This window comes from Homalodisca vitripennis, chromosome 5, assembly GCF_021130785.1.
Source record: "Homalodisca vitripennis isolate AUS2020 chromosome 5, UT_GWSS_2.1, whole genome shotgun sequence".
In the NCBI taxonomy this organism is placed as follows: domain Eukaryota; kingdom Metazoa; phylum Arthropoda; class Insecta; order Hemiptera; family Cicadellidae; genus Homalodisca; species Homalodisca vitripennis.
Genome location: NC_060211.1, coordinates 105,602,494 through 105,622,964, shown reverse-complemented (window position 1 = coordinate 105,622,964; position 20,471 = coordinate 105,602,494). Strand labels below are relative to the sequence as shown.

The window sequence follows — 20,471 nt, the reverse complement described above, 5'->3', positions numbered from 1 at the left end:
TTAGTATCACTTGAAATATAATCAAGAAATGTAATTTTGTTGTTCTTGAAAAGTTTTCCAGTAATTGTAATTTCTGCCTCATACATAGTACAGAAAGAAATGTTGTCGTAATTTAAAAAATTAAATTTTGGTTTTCACTAAAAAAATCCTTTATGGAAGCCTCGAAAACAAAATTTGTTCCTTTTTTTCTACAAAACAATTTTTTTAACCAATGTTTAGATTGTTATAAAATTTCCATTATATTCCATTAGATGCTTAAGCAATTGGCACAAATTTTATCTCTATAGATTCTTACTCGAAAGTAACAAAGTTTTAATTTAACTTTACTTTAATGTAAATTTTGATTCATGTAACATTTTCTCATCAATTAAGCTATATTATTAGTTTAACAATTTGTTTTTGTTGAAAAATTAGTTTTTTTTTTTAATATGGAAAGATATTTTCTGTAATTGGGTACAGATAAGATTGTAATGAATGTAGATTCTGTGACTGTAAAGATGAATACTGTATGTTCCAGTGCCACTGATCCTGTCCGAAGTGTTGGTGGTGAACAACCAGCAAGCCACCGACTCTGTTACCCTGCGCTACACCCCCACTCCCCTTGCATCCTCACACTTTGACCTTTACCGCTTTTCTCTCTCCGACCCCACCATTCCAGTCAAGGAGAAACTAGCCAACGACTCTGAGTGGAAGGTGAGTTATATTTAATGCCAATCTATGTAGTGATAATCAGAATTGAATGTGAACGGTATCCTTTTTCCTGTAAAAGTTCTATAAAATATTGTCTGAAAGTACTAGTTTCGTCTGAGAAAGGAATATTAATATGGCATCTATGAAACATACATTTATTTCACAACCTCTTCTATACACATGATGATTCTATCCAGCTAGCCAGTTGTCCTTGTGTGCGAAAAGCATATTAAATGTTTAAAATCGTGATTATATTTGAATTCTATGTAACTAAAATTTTTTTAGACTTTTAGTAGTAAATAATATCAAACTAAAGAACACTCTCTAAAGTCAAAAACTTCCTCAGTTCTACAAAAGTGTATTTCTTTCCATTTTAAAATTTAGTAGTAAAATATTGTGACTCTTTTGAGAATAACACAAGCTTAAAAAGTATTCATCTGGCAAAATAAGGCTTTAGGAATTATAAAAATATGTTTTTAATTATGAACCATGTCAGCAATTATTTAAATAATTACAAATTATGATGTTATCAAGTCTATAATTTATTGTTTGTTATTCCAAGTAGAACAAAATTTGAATAATTTTACAAGTAGTGGAAATATTTATATGCATAACTTAGAAATACATATCTGTTAGAACTGTACTCGACCAGATTAGATCAAACTAAAAACTGTCATATGATGTTCTTTAACACAAAAATATTGAGAAATTACCAGAAAGTGCATGGAATGTTTCAGTCAGCAAATTAAAGAACCATGGAAAAATTGCTGAAAATATTTTACTGTGCATTTTATTTTCTGACGTGTGACATTAGCTCATTTACTTTTTAAAGCTATTTGTAACTTAGCTATAATATTTTAAATACTGTGTGTGCACGCATGTGTGTGTGTTCAATATTTAAACGTTATTTAATATATAGAAGTTATTTATAGGTTGTGCTATTGTTGTATCTAAATATATTCTAATTTACGCTCTTTTTCTTAAATTACACAAGTGAATAGGTATGAGCAAATTTTCTGAATTGTGTATTTGATGTGCATATCTGAAGTTGCCTATCAAACAATACGAGTTGTATTTTTTAAGTAACTACTGTTTTTAAAACTAAAAAATAAACTTGAAAAAATGGAAATTCAAAATGGTACTTAAAAAACATGCGTATAATTGCACCTAATGACAATGACCTTTAACCTTAATTGTCAAGTATCATAGAGGTTTAGTGTGCATGATATTAATATACCAAAAACTTATTGTATGAATACAGAAAACTTGATTGAAATTAAAATAAATTGATTCGGTAGACATCATTCGAGTGTTGATAAGAACTTTATGTATGAAGCACACATCCCTATATGAGAGAACTTTGATGTTTGTGTTGATATTTTAAGTTATGTGATCTTTTTAACTAATCAAAAGCTCAATAAGTAATTAACGAATCAGAGTAAATCCTTTAATTACTGATGCCCATTCAACTTTAAAATTAACCGTGATTTTCATTGCATTTGCAGGTGACATTCAACTCTCTAGTGCCTGGAAGATTGTACAATATCACAATGTGGACAGTGGCAGAGGGTGTGGCCAGCCAGCCACTGCAGAGACAGGACAGGCTGTACCCGGAACCCATCACTGCCATCAACGCCACTGACACCACCGATACCACTATCACACTCACTTGGGACACTCCACGCGGGGAGTACAACGCCTTCGAGGTCAGTCAGTTCAACCTCACTTCTAATGTTCCACCTAGCAGATTAACAAAAACATAAATAGTCTTCTGAACTGTATACGGTTATTTATGTTATATGCCAATATTCATTTTAGGTCATAATGTTTTTATTACAGTAGTCTTGCACTGGTTTGATGTCTGTATTCCGATCTTGGTCAATATGGTTACAAATAGAAAAGAGAGACATTGAGAGTATTACGTGTATTAATTTATTCTAAAGTTGCCTGAATTGAATGTTACTTTATGGAATTTATAGAATTTACTAAATTAATTTACAATGAACACAAAAACAATCATAATCATTACACTAAATTAGCTTTGTTCTAAAACCTAAACACACTAAATGGACTTACTGAATTGGGCACAAAGGAAAAACCCCTTTACAAGAATACAAATAGGCTTATGACCAATGTTGTTAATGAATATTTACTCACTCATAAGACATGTACACTTAAAAAAATGTATTCTTAGCTTTTATAAAAATTCAAATAATAACAAATGAATTAGTTTAGAAGAACAGGAAATACCAGATTTTTATAAAGTAATAGCTTAATATCTTTCAAAGGTCTGGTCCTTTTGTATCATGTCTGTGTTCCTTGTACAATCTTTATATTTGCAACATAAATCTTGGACTTATTTACTTTTTAAATTATTATTTATATTTTAATTTATTGTGCTGCTGCAATTTGTACCATGGTTTTTTATTAAATAAAACAACAACTGAATTGCCAAGTTAAATCGTTTCAGGCTAAAGAAAACAGTCTAGGTTCTTTATTTAATGTTTGATGTATAATAGCTGAGTGTTCAGTAATTAGTACTTTAATGCAAGTATTGTGTAACTCTTAACACTTTAAGGTAAACCAGATTAGGTGGTATATATTATATATAATGCACGTTATTTTTTCCATGTCCAGGTCCAGTATTTGAACACAGAAGGGCGACTATTGCAGAATCTGACAGTCCAAAACATGATCACCATCACAGACCTAAAGCCCCATCGCAATTACACGTTCACTGTGGTGGTGAGATCGGGAACAGAGAGCTCCATCCTCCGCAGTTCACTGCCTGTGTCTGCTATATTTACAACAGAGGAGTCCTTCCCTGGCAAAGTGAGTACATAAGAGCCAAGAGATAATAGATTGTTTCAATCAATTGTTCAGGACTAATTATTTATTTGTCAGATGTTAGCTGATACACTTGGTTGGTTCATTGTTACCTACCTAAAAACAATTCTTCCTTTATTAAGACAGTAAAGTGTAAATTTAGTGGGCACCAAATGTTACCACACTGGCTACAGTACCGGAAGCAAACAACGGTTTCATCTCGAGAATGAAATGAGCTATGGAATTGAGCGAAAGCATGTTGCATAACACGCGATCTGGCGCACTCCTATCTTATTTAATACCAATTCATTTGTGAAAACAAACTAAATAATGATAGAAACTTTTACCAATTAAGTTGTACTTTTTCAGGTAGAAAAGTTTGAACCAACCGATGTCCATCCTGGAGACATACTGTTTGAGTGGTCGCTGCCCAACACAGAGCAGAATGGAGTCATCAGGAAGTTTACTATCACATACGGCCTAGATGTGAGTGAAACATTTATCAGTCTATTAGAACAGATGATACTGATAAATTTGGTTAAATCAGGTACAGAAAAATAATGTAATAAATAAAAATATAAAAGAATAACAAATTAAAAAGCGCTGAGATTTAAAATAGAAAATGTTATTTGTCTTTCGGCCATGGTTGGCAATATTGGCATTGTCATGATAATTTCATTAATAAAATTACAATGGCTACAAACTTATAGATTAGTAACTAAATTTGAGGCTAATGTAGCAGTACATTTCTAAGTTAAATCATTCAAACCTAACAATAATAACAAGAGGATATATGTCAACAACACAATACATATGTCCCAAAAAAATACAAATCAACAGTACATTAAAAAGTCAATAATACATTAAAAATCTCAATAAATAAATAAAAGGTCAATCATAAAATAGATATCTAAAACAACAACAGAACAAAACCAACTTAATTTAGAATATGCAGTCAGTATCATTATAGGACGGATACTCACGTGTAGATTAAAAGGGTTGCTTAAGTAACCAATCCCTTACATTTCTTTTAAATCTGTTTGTATCAACAGTATACAGTCTAAAAAGTGCGACAGACATTACCGGAGAATTCGACTGCGTTTTACTGAGTGTAACAAAATCTTTATTTATTAAATGAAATATTATGAGAGTGCATACTTCCTCTTAAAAACATAATTACTTAAATTAGTCTTAATATTAACTTCACATAAATAAATATATAAGTTAATAACAGAAGGTTTATACTCTTTAACGAACAGTGACCTATAACTTGTTTTCTGATCAGTGTTAGTTAAAATGCTAATAGCTTTCTTTTGAATCTAAGTACTTTTTTGAATATCTCAACCATTGCCCCAGATTTTTAAAATCCAAACAACAAAATATGAGGCATATCCAGAAAGTAAATGTACTGAGGTTTTTATATCTGGAGGGATTATTATTTCAACATGTTGCTACACTGTCGTCTTGCCTGAATCCTTTCCTTCGCAATGAGACCGGTTCGAGGTCAGTAGGTTGAGAACTGTTGATTCGATAATGTGTTTTGTGGAAAACTTTTTTTTATTGAATGATCTCAACTTCTCTGTGTCCGTTAAGTTCATACACAGTATTTTTCTTGTGTGTTTGTCACAGTCACAAGTTACATTGAAACCAAATATTATAGTATTTCGACAGTAGGTATATTTAATACGAACTTTATTTTATGATCATAAATAGGCTAAAACAGGATCAGCATTCAGAAGGCAATGACCAGTACAAGAAGAGATAATAGTCATATTAATTGGTAATGGACAGTGTAAGTTATTGACAAAGAGTTGAAATTTTTAACTAGAAGATAATATTCACGCAAAAAAATGTTAGGCTCCACGGAATCTATCTAAAACCAATATTTTTAATAATTGCTCTACTTCTAAAAGCTCTGTTATGTAGTATCTTGAATTATTCACAGAATTGATTAAACACAATAATTTCTTTACTCTGCTTATGTTTGTGAAATTCTTCTGAAGTTACTAATGAAATATATTTGTATGAATTGTTAGGGATCTACCCACACCCAACAGAAGGACTTCAAGGCTTGGGAATTCAGTGGATCAATAAAAGGATTGATACCAGGGAAGACATACATCTTCCGAATCCAGGCGGAGACCAGAGTGGGCTATGGACCTGAGGCTGTTTGGAAAGAAAAAATGCCAATACTAGGTATAACTTTACTGAATTTTATGTTTTATTTTAATTATTCTTGGTAAAATTAGCTGTTACATACTCTAAAACTTTATTGTTCTGTTTATAGATAAATATATCTTATTAAATTTAATAATACTTTTTAAATAATTGGATATTTAAAAAGCTATTTCACAAATAAGAGAAGACAATCAAGATAATATATGTAATTGTACATATTTATAGTAATGACTAGATTTTACTTTGTTTAATGTTTGAACAAAAAAAAATATTATGTAAATTGCAGTAATTATTTGTATAATAGTTTTCTATTGTATTCAAAAGATCTTGTAGCTTTCCTCCTAATTCCCCAACTATTAAAGAGCCTATTTTAATATTAAAGTTTGAAATATAAAAAGTTCTGAAATACATTTAATAAAACCACAGAACTAATAATTTTTCATATACACCTTTCTATCATTTCCATTTAATTATACACACAGAGCTCCAATAATGTGAGCGGAATTTGAAACATACAAAAATTGGAGGATTGGAATACAGGAGGTATCAGATAAGGTGGCAGTTAGCATTCCTCAATACTAATACAGTATGAGTAAGAATCAAGAGAAAATATAAGAAAATGCACATGTGAGGATGAGTCAAATATAAATGACTTTTATTTTTACTTTCCTCAGTGAGTATCAGCGGGCTGGTAGAGTGGGGTGTTCTAAGTTTGTGTGGTAGAAGTTGGGGACCAGCACGGTGGACTGTTTCACTATTTTCACCAGTGAAAGAAAGAGATTATATTATTTGTTTAGTAGAAAACATATTATTATAAAGTATTAAACAAACAAAGATGTTAAATCGTAGAAAATGTAACTTAGCTTGAGGCTTGTGGGTATGGTATCTTGTATGAGATAAAATTTAACAGACAACAACTCTTGTACAGCAAAGTGTCCATTAACTATTGATGTGATAACTACAGATGTGAGTGTGGACATAACACATCAGAAAGCTTGCTAGAGAAAGAAAAGATATTGTGTTTTGTATGAATTATGGCATCCTTTTCAAGTTAGTACCAGGTCTCACAGCAGTTTTGATGAGCTATAAATTGGATTGATCATATTTGGAAACACTTGAATACTCTTCCTAAAGCCCCGATTTGTCCTCATGTGACTATAATATGTTTAGGACATGTTATTATTGTCTTGTGTAATAATCATTGGAATAGTGAAATTTGTTTCCAAAATCATCTAAAATACACAAAACCATGAACTACCAGGATTTTTATTATTGCGACTTAATTTTATCTCCAATACCTGAAATACACAAATTCATACATTATATCCTGTTAACAATACATTCTGTAATACATTAATTTTTTATTATATAGAACCTGTATGACCGGAATGAATTAGTACATGAATTTCCCCAATCAAAGTATTAATAGTATGTAAGTGAAGGAAGAATGATCTAACGTTGTATGTATGTATGTTGACAGCTCCCCCTCGCCCCAGCAGCCAAGTCGTGCCCACCGAGGTCTGCCGTACGTCAGTCACTATACAGATACGCTTCCGTAAAAACTACTTCTCTGATGTCAATGGTGTTGTAAGTTACATATTGCATTTTATTTTTATTTTATTCGGTGAAATAGGTACAAATTCAGTTTATATCAAATAACTTTTGTATTATGTTTCAGGTGATAGCGTACACAGTGATTGTGGCAGAAGATGACACCAAGAACGCCTCAGGGTTGGAGATGCCGAGCTGGCGAGACGTGCAGGCCTACAGCATTTGGCCACCCTACCAGGTACAGTACTACCCTGATAGGTGCTGAAATTGCTGCACCCATTTTAGTGTTAGAATGTATCACCTCAGAGTTGTCCATTTCTGGTCAATTGTTGTGAATTAACATGAGCTGGTCATGTGCAATAGAGAACCAGTATCCTACAATTTCATTTTTCAGATCACAAATAAAAACTTAAGCAAAATTACTTAAGTTCAAAAGGACAAACACAAGTTTTATTAAAGACATTCATTTTAAATTAATGAGCTATTTGTGAAATTGAAGCTACATGTTGTGATATAAAAATTTGAATGTTTTAATTAGAAGCAATTATGCAAGAGCTTATGCGAGTAATAAGTAGTTGTTTCAATAGGAAAACTTTTTCCAGGTTATGGAGCGATACAATCCGTTCAAGAATTCATCGATCGAAGACCTTACGATAGGAGCGGAGAACTGTGAAGGAATACCCTCAGGCTATTGTAATGGGCCTCTGAAGCCGGGTACTACTTATCGTGTTAAAATACGGGCCTTCACTACTCCCGATAAGTTTACAGACACTTACTATTCCTTCCCCATCACTACAGGTTAGTTATCCTAGTGTGTTCATATACTTCTTTAGGTGCACTTATAACACTGAAATACTAAGTAACAAGTCATAGAACTTTTTCAAAGAATTATTTTAATTCATATTTTTGTGTATGTATTATACTTTTTGACTTGCTTTGTAAAAACTGGAAGAAGGGTTTATAAGTAAAATTCCATTTTTTATAGAATAAACTCCCATTATATTACAAAAGTTGAATATTATTACTTTATTATCTTATTTTCTTTGCTTGTAGAAACCCAGGGTAATTGTTCATCAAATAAATAAACTTTGTTATTTACCCAACTGCAAGTATTGTGTAATTTTGCCATATTGCTGTATTTTTGTAATGTGTGGTTTAGTGCTAACACAACTATTTTCAAGTTTAGTAGTTGGAATTTAGTGGAAATACAGCTGAACAGACTAATGCATGTTGTAATCGGTGTATTTTTACCTATTTCCTATTTACATTGATTTTTATATATGTTTGAATTGTGCACACACAAAGTTACTCTTAGAGTAAGTGACATTGATGTTTTATGTACAGATAATGACAACACAGCTATGGTTGTGGGAGTGGGAATACCAGTAGTAATGCTAATAGTACTGGTCTTGACTATTGTGCTGATAAGGAGGCGCAATAACTTCGCCAAGAGAACCACTGAGAATAGAGTCGGTGATAACATGTCTCTACCAGACAGTATAATTGAAACTAGGTAGGCCTTCATGTACAAAATATTTACTTTCCATGCTGTAAACTGTTTTTGTATGAAGTCTCTTTTTGTAAGAATAAGATATTAATAAACAAGTGCAACAAAATATACTTATTTTTAGTTTGATACAAAATTGTTTAGGTTTTAAAATCATGCTTTAATAACATATTCTTTAACATTTGATTAATGAATTTTAATAAGTGTTCCAATATGAATGATTGTTTCAAAATTACCAAGTATAGAGAGGAATATTTTTGTTTTACATAGCAGACCTGTGCATCTGGAGAAGTTTGCGGAACACTACCGTCTCATGTCAGCAGACTCGGACTTCCGGTTCTCTGAGGAGTTTGAGGAGCTGAAGCATGTCGGGAGAGACCAACCTTGCACGGCTGCGGACCTTCCTTGCAACCGACCCAAGAACCGGTTCACAAACATCCTTCCATACGACCACTCCCGGTTCAAATTGCAGCCTGTAGACGATGAGGAGGGTTCAGATTACATCAACGCTAACTATGTTCCTGTAAGAATGGATATATTTTATCTAACTTTAGGTTTACCAAATCTCTTAGTATAAGGTATTTTCAATAACAACTCTGTGAACAGGGCTACAATTCACCGAGGGAGTTCATAGTGACGCAAGGACCGCTACACTCCACACGGGACGACTTTTGGCGTATGTGCTGGGAGAGCAACTCTCGGGCCATCATCATGCTGACACGGTGTATAGAGAAAGGCAGGGAGAAGTGTGACCACTACTGGCCCTACGATACCCTGAGAGTTTTCTACGGAGATATAGCAGTGACTATCCTAAACGAGTGCCACTATCCTGACTGGAGTATCACTGAGATGGTCATGTGCAGGGTAAGGACGCATTAGTTTTAGTCTTCTTACACATGTAATGTTTCAGTAATTCTATTTAAAAATACAGGTATTTTTTTAAGTGAAGCTCTCATCTACTTCCGAGTTTTCTCATCAGACATTGACATCCATCCAGTAGATCTCTCAAAGAAAAATTAAATTTCTTAACCAATCCCTGAAGCCCAACCATGTATTTTACTTGAACAAGGTGAGGGTGAGAACCAGTCACACAGTCTTAGCTTACATGTCATTGTCACAGTTATAAAGTCATTTCCTAACTTGTTATGAGTTGTTCCAAATCCAAAAAGTGTTTGTGATGTCAGTTAATACCAGGTTACAATTAATTAACTGTAAATTAATCATTTATTAATTTCCATTTAATTCTTTAAATTCGAACAAATTCAAATACAAGGTTACCAATTAATTAATACGTAAAAAAAATATTAAATGAGACAAATAATGGTTTTGTCATATGAAAAATGAATGGCTCGGAACTTTAAAATCTGGTCTTTAAACTTTAAACTCTGTATTTTCTGCTGGTCTACAGTAATCATGCAGAACTCACTATAAAAAAATTGCCACAGTACAATAAGCTAAAAGTGCAGAAAGATTAAGTATATTTCGCATGTCTTACTTATACCAACCAGCACAGGAAACTTGCAGACAATCTACAAAAGAAATTTTCTCTGCACAATCTCAGTTGCTATTCCATCCCAGACCTTATTCAATGCCGTAATAGTATATTGAGGTAGATTGAGCCATGGATTTTTAAAACATCAATAAGAAACTTCATCAAAGAAAAGTCCAATCCACATAAGACCTCAGTTCCACCTACCTTTAAAAACAGTGTGTCTCCAGAGAAGAACACTTTTAAATCTATGAAAACACCAACATCCTGTACTAAGTACATATTTAAACGTTACGCAATAAATAGAGAAATGCTTATTATCTGTTTAAAACTAATTTGTTGTTTTTTTTTTTTTTTTTTTTTTACACTTAGGTTTATCTTTGTAGTCAAATAATAAATGAAATTTTTAAGTGTCCCTTTTTTATTCAAGTGGATGACAGATAAATTAAGATTGTTGTAGTTATTCAATATTCTCTGCAACAAGTTTTGAAAATAAATCATTTGTAAAATAATTGTTAAATAAAATAATTATAATCCTATCTCAAAACAACAAGGAATTTATTGCGCCCTTCCATTCAACTTGGACCAGTCTAAATTGATCAACTTGTATAATGTGCTGAAGATAATGTCTTGAAATATTTGGCCTTGAGAAGAATGCATATAAAACTGTCTAATTAAGGACATGTTATGTATTTATATACTTGCTCTTAAAAGTAAAATAACATTTCAAGTGTTATTGAGTAATTAAATAAATTAAACAATCATAAGATGCATAATAGGGTAGAATTTTAAATGTTATAGGTAGACAGATTCTGTTATAAATAATTGTTCTCTTGGAGTAGTATTATCTAGTGTTTCATTTTACAATATCATGACTAGCTCTTGAAGCTCAATCTCAAGTTTACAAAAACTTCAAATAGTGCATAAAAACACAGATCATAACTGATTGATAATATGCGAATTACTGATTGCTAAAACATGTTTGTGGTGTACTTTTTTTCGTAGATAATCAAATTAACACAGTTTTGTAAATAATATTTAGCTTGCAGTTCCTTTTATATGTTTATATATTGCCATTCGTCTGCTGCTGGATGATAATCAAACCGACAATCACTAAGTTTTGTTAACCCATATTTTGTGAAGTTGTACAAATATGTCTTCTATAAAATATATATGTAAACTTATATCGTACAATTTTTATCAAGGCGGAGGATTTGACATTTTTGGCTGGCCACATCTGCTGTCCAGATTTGCTTTAATAGTTACAAAAAAATTGTTAATGTGTATCAAATTCTTATTTAAGATAACACAGACACAATCACAGATGAAATCAAGACCACAATTTGGTCCCTACTTTAAACAAATGCGATTTATTCTGTTTTGGTGATTTCTTCAATGTCTGTGCCAAATTTTCATATTTGTATGTTTTAAAATTCTAGAAATAAAAAATACCTAAATCAATTGAAGTATAACTCCACAATTCCAACTGAAACATCCTGATAATTAATATGCTGTACAACAGGGAGACCAGAATCGAGTGATTAGACATTTCCACTTCACCACCTGGCCAGACTTCGGAGTGCCTAACCCACCACAGACTCTGGTACGTTTCGTGCGAGCCTTCAGAGACAAGGTACCAGGAGACCAGAGACCCATCGTAGTCCACTGCAGTGCGGGTGTGGGTCGGTCAGGTACTCTGATAGCGCTGGACCGTATCCTGCAACAACTGCACACGTCAGATGTGGTGGACATCTACGGCATCGTGTGGCAGATGCGCAAGGAGCGTGTGTGGATGGTGCAAACCGAGCAGCAGTATATCTGCATCCACCAGTGTCTGCTGGCCGTCCTCGAGGGGAATGAGGGCAATGGCAATACTCGTGAGATCCACCACAACCAGGGCTTTGAAGGTAAGAAATTCCTTTAGGTAGTCATGTCATTATTCTCTCTTCTAGATCAGTATTTTTTAAATTACTATTAGTAATTTGATATGGAATGGATCAGTTGTTAAATTACCAACTTTTTAGCATTCTACTTGGAGAGCAATCTGTATTTTATACCCTGTAAAGGTGGTAAGGCTATTTTTAAATGTGTGAAATACATATTCTTTTTTGTTTGTTTATTATTAAAAATTCTTAAACAAGATAATTGTCCAAAAGATCACTGCAATATTAATACGTAGGGAAGATAAGGAGGTCTACTTAACCCTTTAACCACTGTGATTCCAGACACAGTGGTTCCAAGCTCTGGCATAGTTGTGTAGATACCATTCAGAGTCATGTATTTATCCCTGTTTTAGTAGTTTTTTTACATATTTATTGAACATGCCATTTAAAATATATTACTTAGAGCAAACCTTTTTAATAATGTTCATGATCAGTTCAAGAATACCAGTTATGTTTTGGTAATAAAGCTTTATCTCCCTATAAGGGAGGGGAGGGCAATGAGGGAGGAGTTGAAATATAATAACTCTTAATTATTCATTTACAGGACCTAATGGTGAACTGGGATGTTTAAAACTTTAAAAATTAAGTGAATCCCCTTCATTTATTGTGCATATTATAGTGCATTATTATCACCATAACAAACAATATTAAGTAAAAATCATGAAACAATTGATAAAATAATACCCAAACTTCTTAAATTTACGTAAGCACATGGCCTCTAAATAGATAAAAATCCAAAAGATTGCAGCACCAACCAATTAGACTGCAATTTCATAAACATTCCCTACTAATAGCATTCCTAGTAAGAAGAGATAACAGCTGTCATTTTGAAAAAAACACAGCTGATAAGCAGAAAACGAAGTATTTGAGGCACAGTGGTTCTTCTAAAAACTTGTTTCACGATATATATCATGCTCGGCAGTAGGTAGTTTTATTTACATTGCATTGAGATAAACTAGTCTGTTCAACCTAATTACTTTGTTAACAAATTAATAAATATAATTAGAGTTGTATTTTGTTAATTTTTAAATTTAATTGATGTCCTATAGAAAATAACTAAATTAAATTATAAATAGAATGTTTAAAAAAATTATATACTGAAATGTGTAAAATATGGACATTGAAGGACTGATTGACGTTGTCGTGACAGATTACTAAGGTGTTTATGGTGAAAAAAGTAGATGGTGTGGTGGAAGAGATTGAACGTGATGAAACATTACATTATGGGTTTAGTGATAAATTAATTTTATTTACTGTTCAGTGACTTTAAACTAGTTGGTCTACAGATTATACCAACTGTTGCACTCTAAAATTTAGATGTTAACATGGTGTTGTGAAGTCTGTCTTCTGCTCTTCATGATAACTGTTGATATCATGAAATATTAAGTTAGTCTTGCATATTTACTTTCAATTTGTCTTAATTATCTTTACTGGTAAAATCTTCTTCTCAAACCTGTTAGTGGTTTTAAATATTATTAATAATGTGTAAGTAATGTGTTACATAGTAATACCAGCATAGTATACTAGCAAATTGATGTAATTAGTGTTTGTGGTGATGGTTGTAGGAAAACGGAAGTCGGAAGTATTAGAAAAGTTTCCTGACGCAGAAAAACAACGGTGACGGGGTAAACTTGTCCCTCCATTATATTGCCTTGTGTTGTGTGTGTTTGTACTTGCATCCCCTAACCTAACATGTGTTGGCTCGTCTACAGTTGTCGCTAGTTTAGTCGTCTGATTACTTACATCTTGCTCATCTATCAGATTGTGTGTGTCACCAGAATACGTTACTTTGTCTGAGTAGATATATTAAATTAGTTGAAATGCTTGTAAATTAATATTAATTTATTTCACATGTACTTTTTCTCTTTTATGAAAACTCAATACTTTAATAACATTACTGAAGTCAAAGGAAAAAACTAAAACCTAAATCTGTTTTTATTATGTCAAAATATAAACAAATTCACACCATTAAAATTATAAGTATACTGTAATATTTCACCAGGATACAAAGCAATGAATAAACATACTTACTTTGTCTGTCTTTTCCTCTAAAGACATGATATGCTTATGATATGCTTTTTAATTATAATGTTATTTGATATAACTATATTAACTATCCAAACTGTTTGTAATGCTTGTGATTTTTTGCTTTTTTAAAAACGATTTAGTTTTTTAATTTAATTAAATTTGAATTACATACATCTGTAACTGGGTAATCAATTGAGTCAGTTTAAACACTGAGAGTGATTATTTGGCACAACATTCAACTTGTGTCAACAGAAAATCACACTATAGAATAGCCAACTGGTTTCCTGTTTGTTTATTAGATTTTTAGATGTAGTTTCTTTGCTGAATAAAAAGTTGCACAATACAACTTACTGATTGACTAATGAAAATATTTAGGAATTTTTGACAAGTTAGAAACTTAAAATTCTGAACTCGTGTCTGAGAATCAAACCACTGCTGATAAAATCCAAACATAATTACTATTTTACTCGAAGAGTATTTTTTGCTACAAATAATGGTTTTTACCTAATCCAAAAAGTAACAACTCAACAAACGCTATATGTGTACCTGATGAGTATTAAATACCTATTTCTAGGCAGTGTGAGTGGATAGTGAACTTAACAGATGCAAGTGTGCTCCAGTAAATATGTACCATTTAATTTTGTGCATCTTGTTTGAAACAAAGGAATTGTTAATAAAGATTAAATAAAGTCAATTGAGGATTCAAAGAATTGATTACACAGAGATTGTATTGTTACTTTCATACTGATAATTGTATGTTTTGGTGGAAACAAGTTCTCCAATATTAATATTTATACTTGCAACTAAAGAAACTATTGCTGACAATGCCAGTGGCCTTGACAAATATTAGACAAAGGTATATGTTATACATTTTTACAGGCTGGGAGCTTGTGGCGCAGTAGGTGTTTGATAATGCCATCCATATTTTTTTATAACACAAAGTATCACATTTGAATTTTATTCACATTTTCTTGTCTCTTTACATGATCTAGTTATAATATGTCAAAAACTATTGCATGACAACAAGACTTTTTAAACATAAAGTTTTATAAAAAAAACTGAATGCAGTCATGTTTTAACAAATTTACAAAATTACAGAGTTTGTGTAAATTTCTTAGATTAAGGTGTTTTGGAAGATAGCTATGGTACTCTGGATATTAATGTAGATATCAAACTATGGAATTGAAAATTACAAAAAATGCAGGTATAATACATAAACAGAGAGTTGTATATGTTTTAGAGTTCTTATATCCAGAACTTATTCATTTATAAATTAATGTTTAAAGTTAATCCCTTTAAGTGCTGCAAAGAAATAAAATGTTTTTTTTAAGCAGGTTATTTTTCAGTGTATACTAGTGAAGTGGCATGGCTTTTTCAGTAGAAAGCCTTTAATCAACAGAAATTAAATTTTTAATCAGCCACCATGACTTTTTGGTCACAACTAAAACTGCCAAGGTATATTTCAATTAAAAGGATAAGTTCTTCATAAATTACTTATTAAAATATATTAAACAAATTAATAATAATGACCTCTTAAATATTTTATTTAAATTGTAGTTTTTGTTTTAATTTTAAAATATTTAACCATTTTAAAATACCATTAAAGGGATTAAACTGTGTTTTGAATTCTTTTGTAAAGAGTGGTCTAATAAGATACAATAAAAAATAAAGTATTTAGTTGGTCTTATATGAAATGTGAATACAACTTTCTTGTTTTTGATTCATATAACCTTTATTTTTCATTTTATTAGATATTTTGTTGAAGAATTTAAAAGAAGTAAAAATTATGCGACAAATTATTGTATGACAGTAAAATAGTTTCAGAGAAAATAAAATTTGTTGACAAATTCCATTTTTATGCATTATTTTTACAATGCTTTTTTATATTCTCTTTGGTTAATCCTGATTTTTACTCTATAAATATCATATAAAGTTAAAGATTTATACAAAAATATGTTCAGGATTACTTGTTTATACCTTTTGTTTTTTATATTGCAAGATCACAATTGAATATTCATGTTCATTTTGTGCAAGGTCAAATGAAATAATACTGTATAATTGTTACGGTCTTTCAAAAAACTTTTATCCATTCTGAACAAAAATGATGTCAAAAAGCTGACAAACAAAACAAGACAGGGCACATAAACGAAGCAGCTGCTAAAAACATAGTTATAACTCAGCTGAAAGTAGGTTCAATTCAGTAATTTTTATGGTTATAGCTACTGTCTGTACAGTGCATAAATTATGTCTTATCGTAAATTTTTTTATGAGCAACCGTTTTAGTCATGGATAGCTTTGCATGTATATTTCTAATTATAAAGAGTCTACATAGTTTTACTTCATATTTTTTCAAATGGTTTTAAATCAAGGCATGAAAAACATTATGATTTTAAAACTACATCAACACTCTTTGTGTTTGGAGTACCTGATTGTTCAAATGGTGTTTGTTAAAGTTTCAGTCAAAAATTTTGGGTAATAGAATTGGATCTGACATATTGATTTTTTTTCTTTTTATCATAGAAAGTTTAAATTACAACAGGAATCCCAATTAGGAATTACAACATTGAATCCCATGGAAAGAAGATAGTAAAAAATTAATCAACGTATTGTTTAACAAAAGTTTCAAATAATTCAGATTTATTATAAAGTTTTAACCCACCTAGTTTTATATTACTGTGATGCTTTGAATACCAGTCTACATGCTTTTTTAATTAGTGTCATTTCCTGATCGGGTGTTGATACTATCTCAAATTAGTGCTATTTTCTATTTAAATACTATATTAGTTAAAGTATTCCCTAAATCACTGCAGTTTGAAAGCATTAAGTAATACATAGTTCATTGTATTATTTTGTCCATCAACGTTTGTTCGATTACAAGAAAAAAAATAGAACGATGGTCTGCATTTTCCATTGTATTATTTTGTCCATCAATGTTTTTTGGATCAAGAAAAATAGAGTGATAGTCTGTATTTCCCATTGCATTATTAGTGAATTGGTTTTATTAGACAAGTTACTATATAAATCGATCCACTCTTGTATTTTATTGTGATTTAAAACCTTTAGAGCACATAGTATAAAATTTCTCATAAGGTATTTTCCCAGCAAGGTGCAATAAGATTTTTAGTTAAGTAAAGTATGTAAACTTATTTTGACCAGATGACATTAGTACCTACACAAAAGGAACTAGCTTTTCATGTATATCAACTGCTTTAATAAGCTATTTATATTCATAAATGTATATTTTTATTATGTATGCCGGTTTGCTTTTAAACTTTTAGTCGTTCATTATGTTGTTAGTAATTATATGTATCAATGTTTGGTTACAGATGATGAAGGCATCGCTGAGTCGGGAATGTGACGGTGAATAAGTAACCATCGCACTGTGATGCCATGAGACAATAAACTTACATATCAGGTACATCACCTGCGTGCTCTAGTGCCTTACTCTCTTGTTGAAGTTTATGTGTCAAATCAAATCATGTTTCAAGGGTATCTAGCTTTATTTGTCATCCAGAGTTGCATTTTAACTTTTATATGGGTGGATACAGTTGACAATAAAGGTACATCCTAGATGTCAAATTTGTTATATGCTTTGAGATATTATACAACAGAGAACTATGCAATAGACTGTTATTGTTGATCTTGTTATAAATAATTAGCAGAATGTGTTTGTGACTATAGGACGTAAACATAGATGTTTTATAGAACACTTTACTCAAGCAAACACAAACACCTTATGACCTCAGAAATTCTAAAGGACTCGTTAGACATATATTTCGTGTTAATATTTACATTCAGTATTTTTATACTAAGTATTGAACAGAAAAAATGAATAGTGTATGTTTTGTACTTTTCTAGTATGTTTTTAATGTCATGTAAAAGTATTGTTACCAATGACAAGCTTAGTGAAAATTATTCCATTGTTAAGTCAGTTTTCACTGTCAATAGCCTAGTTTGTTAAAGCAGTGATCACTGATTTTGTGACAGCTGTGTTTTAAACTAATGATTCATCTTGATTGTCAGTATTATATGTAGATCTGTCTTAAGTAAATTCATTTTCTCGTAGACTATAGTGGTTAATTTAGTTATATCCTATACACTATTTCATTTTATTTTTAATTAAATGTAACTTGGTTAAACGTATATTCCTGACCATATACAATAATATATTTGGCTTGGTTTATATTTACAAAAGACATTATGTTGCCATGACTTAAGAAAAAATTGAAATTGCTTTTTGATTTGATGATTGATGACAACGTAACCTAAAGATTGCATTATTATTAGGTTTCATTAAACAGAACCAATTGTTCTCGGTTTTTTTTTAAATTCTTATCTTAACCACAGGAACCAGGACATAATTACTCTTGTTTTAGTAGTAAACCTGATCCCGCAATATTATGGAAGTTACCAGAGCTGTGAAATCCGCTGTTAAGTAACCGAGGATAAAAAACATTTCTAGTTAATGAGCTATAGAAAAGTTCGTCTGAATTCTGATACAAGGTTGTATTGGTCTGAAACTTATTACTGTAGCTAAGACATGAAAAGTCCTGTAGATATTAAAAACATATAGTTGTCTCAACTAACATTATATTTAAGAATAAATGAACTTAAATGTGCATGAATCTCTTTTTTATATTCTTTGAGAGAATTGTTTACCTACCTGTGAATTAGAAATATAGTTTGGACAGAAGAATAGCAAACACTATATACAGGTTTTTTTTTAAATATTAAGTTATTTTACATTGCAGAAAAATCTGTTTTTGTACTATGATAATATGTAAATCTTTAAAGGCCACATCCTTTAAAGAGTAAAAAGTAGACTTCAGTTTTGAATTCAATTTGTTTAAATTATTTTTTCAAGCTATTCTGTACATGTTGGACAAAAAATGGTATTCAAATAGTTTTTCATTGTATTGAATGTTTTCTATACAATCAAAGAAATATATATTCTATTTTTCATAATGTCCTGCCATTTAATGAATATCCATGGTATATTTAACTGTTGCTGGAACTGCTTTTTACAAATTTCTATATTTTCAATATTGTATATTTTAGAACAGACTGTAGTGATTTTTGGAATTGTTAATAACCATTTGTGCCTTATCAGCATTCCTTTCTCCTGGATATATGGTTTGATATGATTATTACTCTTTTAGATCAAAACATTGTTGTGTGTTATTTATTATTCCAGTTGTTTAAATAAATGTGGATGCATTTTCATTGCTCCTAGCATGGAATTTATTTATAAAGAGCTGTAATATAGGGGAAATTAAACTGTTGATTAGTTAATTACAACTAAGGTATATTGTTGGATTTTTATTATGTCTCATGCATTAAGTTTAGTACAGATTGTGACATATACCAAAAAGAATCTATTAATACTATTTATTCTATGGAAACAAGGAATTGTGTTATTGTCTGTTATACTTATAACACTATTTACAGTATAAATATTTTTAGATGTTTATTATCAAATTAAGTGAACTATTGCTTCCAGTTTTATATATTTTATATGACACAGTTTTATCTTTTTTATAGACTATACCTTGTTCTAATATATGCTAGATAAATGGGTTAATTATCTTTATAGTTATTTTATAACTATAAAATACTGTGATCTTTGCCAAATAACTTGATGATTGGTTGCTGTTTCAATTTACACTGTGTGCAAACTGACAGCCTATAAACCTTCATTGCGGTCATTTTCCTATAGTGGCCTTAACATGTGAAATATTACAGGTCCTGCCTCCAACTACTCAACAAGCATTCTCTTTAGAATCATTACAATACTTTACGCATAAAATGTTGGTTGTCAAATATATTATTGTAGATTTATTATTTAAATATTAATTTAGCGAGACTAATCGTCTGATATTAACTCTGTGATATTCTAATGAATTGGATTGGAATCTCTTTAGTATTTGCTAGAATAAAATCACAGAAACAAGTGTTAAATATTGATTTATTGCATTCCTTATTCTGTAGTATTAGAACAAAATAAATATCAAACTCTCTACCCGTCCACTTTCCCTCTTTGAAGTAATGTTCTGCACTGTCATATTAACTTGATGGCACTGCTATGCTTATGTTGCTTATGGAATTATTGAATCATGCATATTGTGTAAACTGAATTATATCCAGTCCTGGTCAAGGTTATTCAGCCTCATTCAAATCCAGACACAACTTAAAACTGTTATAACCATTAGAGAAAAATTAGCAACATAGTCCCATTAAATATCAACAAGACAATAAAAAG

General features: G+C 31.0%; 1 protein-coding gene across 4 annotated transcripts in view; it reads left to right on the top strand.

Moving 5' to 3' along the window:
• The window catches only part of LOC124362648 (tyrosine-protein phosphatase 10D), a 97,764-nt gene extending 77,594 nt beyond the window's left edge, over positions 1-20,170 (top strand). For 2 of the 4 annotated variants that reach the window (XM_046817336.1, XM_046817339.1), the window contains exons 16-29: positions 518-693; positions 2,196-2,396; positions 3,328-3,522; positions 3,886-4,002; positions 5,553-5,712; positions 7,175-7,281; positions 7,373-7,483; positions 7,848-8,043; positions 8,590-8,758; positions 9,023-9,275; positions 9,359-9,616; positions 11,764-12,148; positions 13,750-13,809; positions 17,539-20,170. In XM_046817336.1, coding sequence (XP_046673292.1) covers positions 518-693; positions 2,196-2,396; positions 3,328-3,522; positions 3,886-4,002; positions 5,553-5,712; positions 7,175-7,281; positions 7,373-7,483; positions 7,848-8,043; positions 8,590-8,758; positions 9,023-9,275; positions 9,359-9,616; positions 11,764-12,148; positions 13,750-13,805 — 2,384 coding nt within the window. In that variant the 3' untranslated portion in view covers positions 13,806-13,809; positions 17,539-20,170. The remainder of the gene's footprint in view (positions 1-517; positions 694-2,195; positions 2,397-3,327; positions 3,523-3,885; positions 4,003-5,552; positions 5,713-7,174; positions 7,282-7,372; positions 7,484-7,847; positions 8,044-8,589; positions 8,759-9,022; positions 9,276-9,358; positions 9,617-11,763; positions 12,149-13,749; positions 13,810-17,538) is intronic. The other 2 variants (XM_046817337.1, XM_046817338.1) reach the window with 2 other exon arrangements.
• The last annotated feature ends 301 nt before the right edge of the window (positions 20,171-20,471 follow it).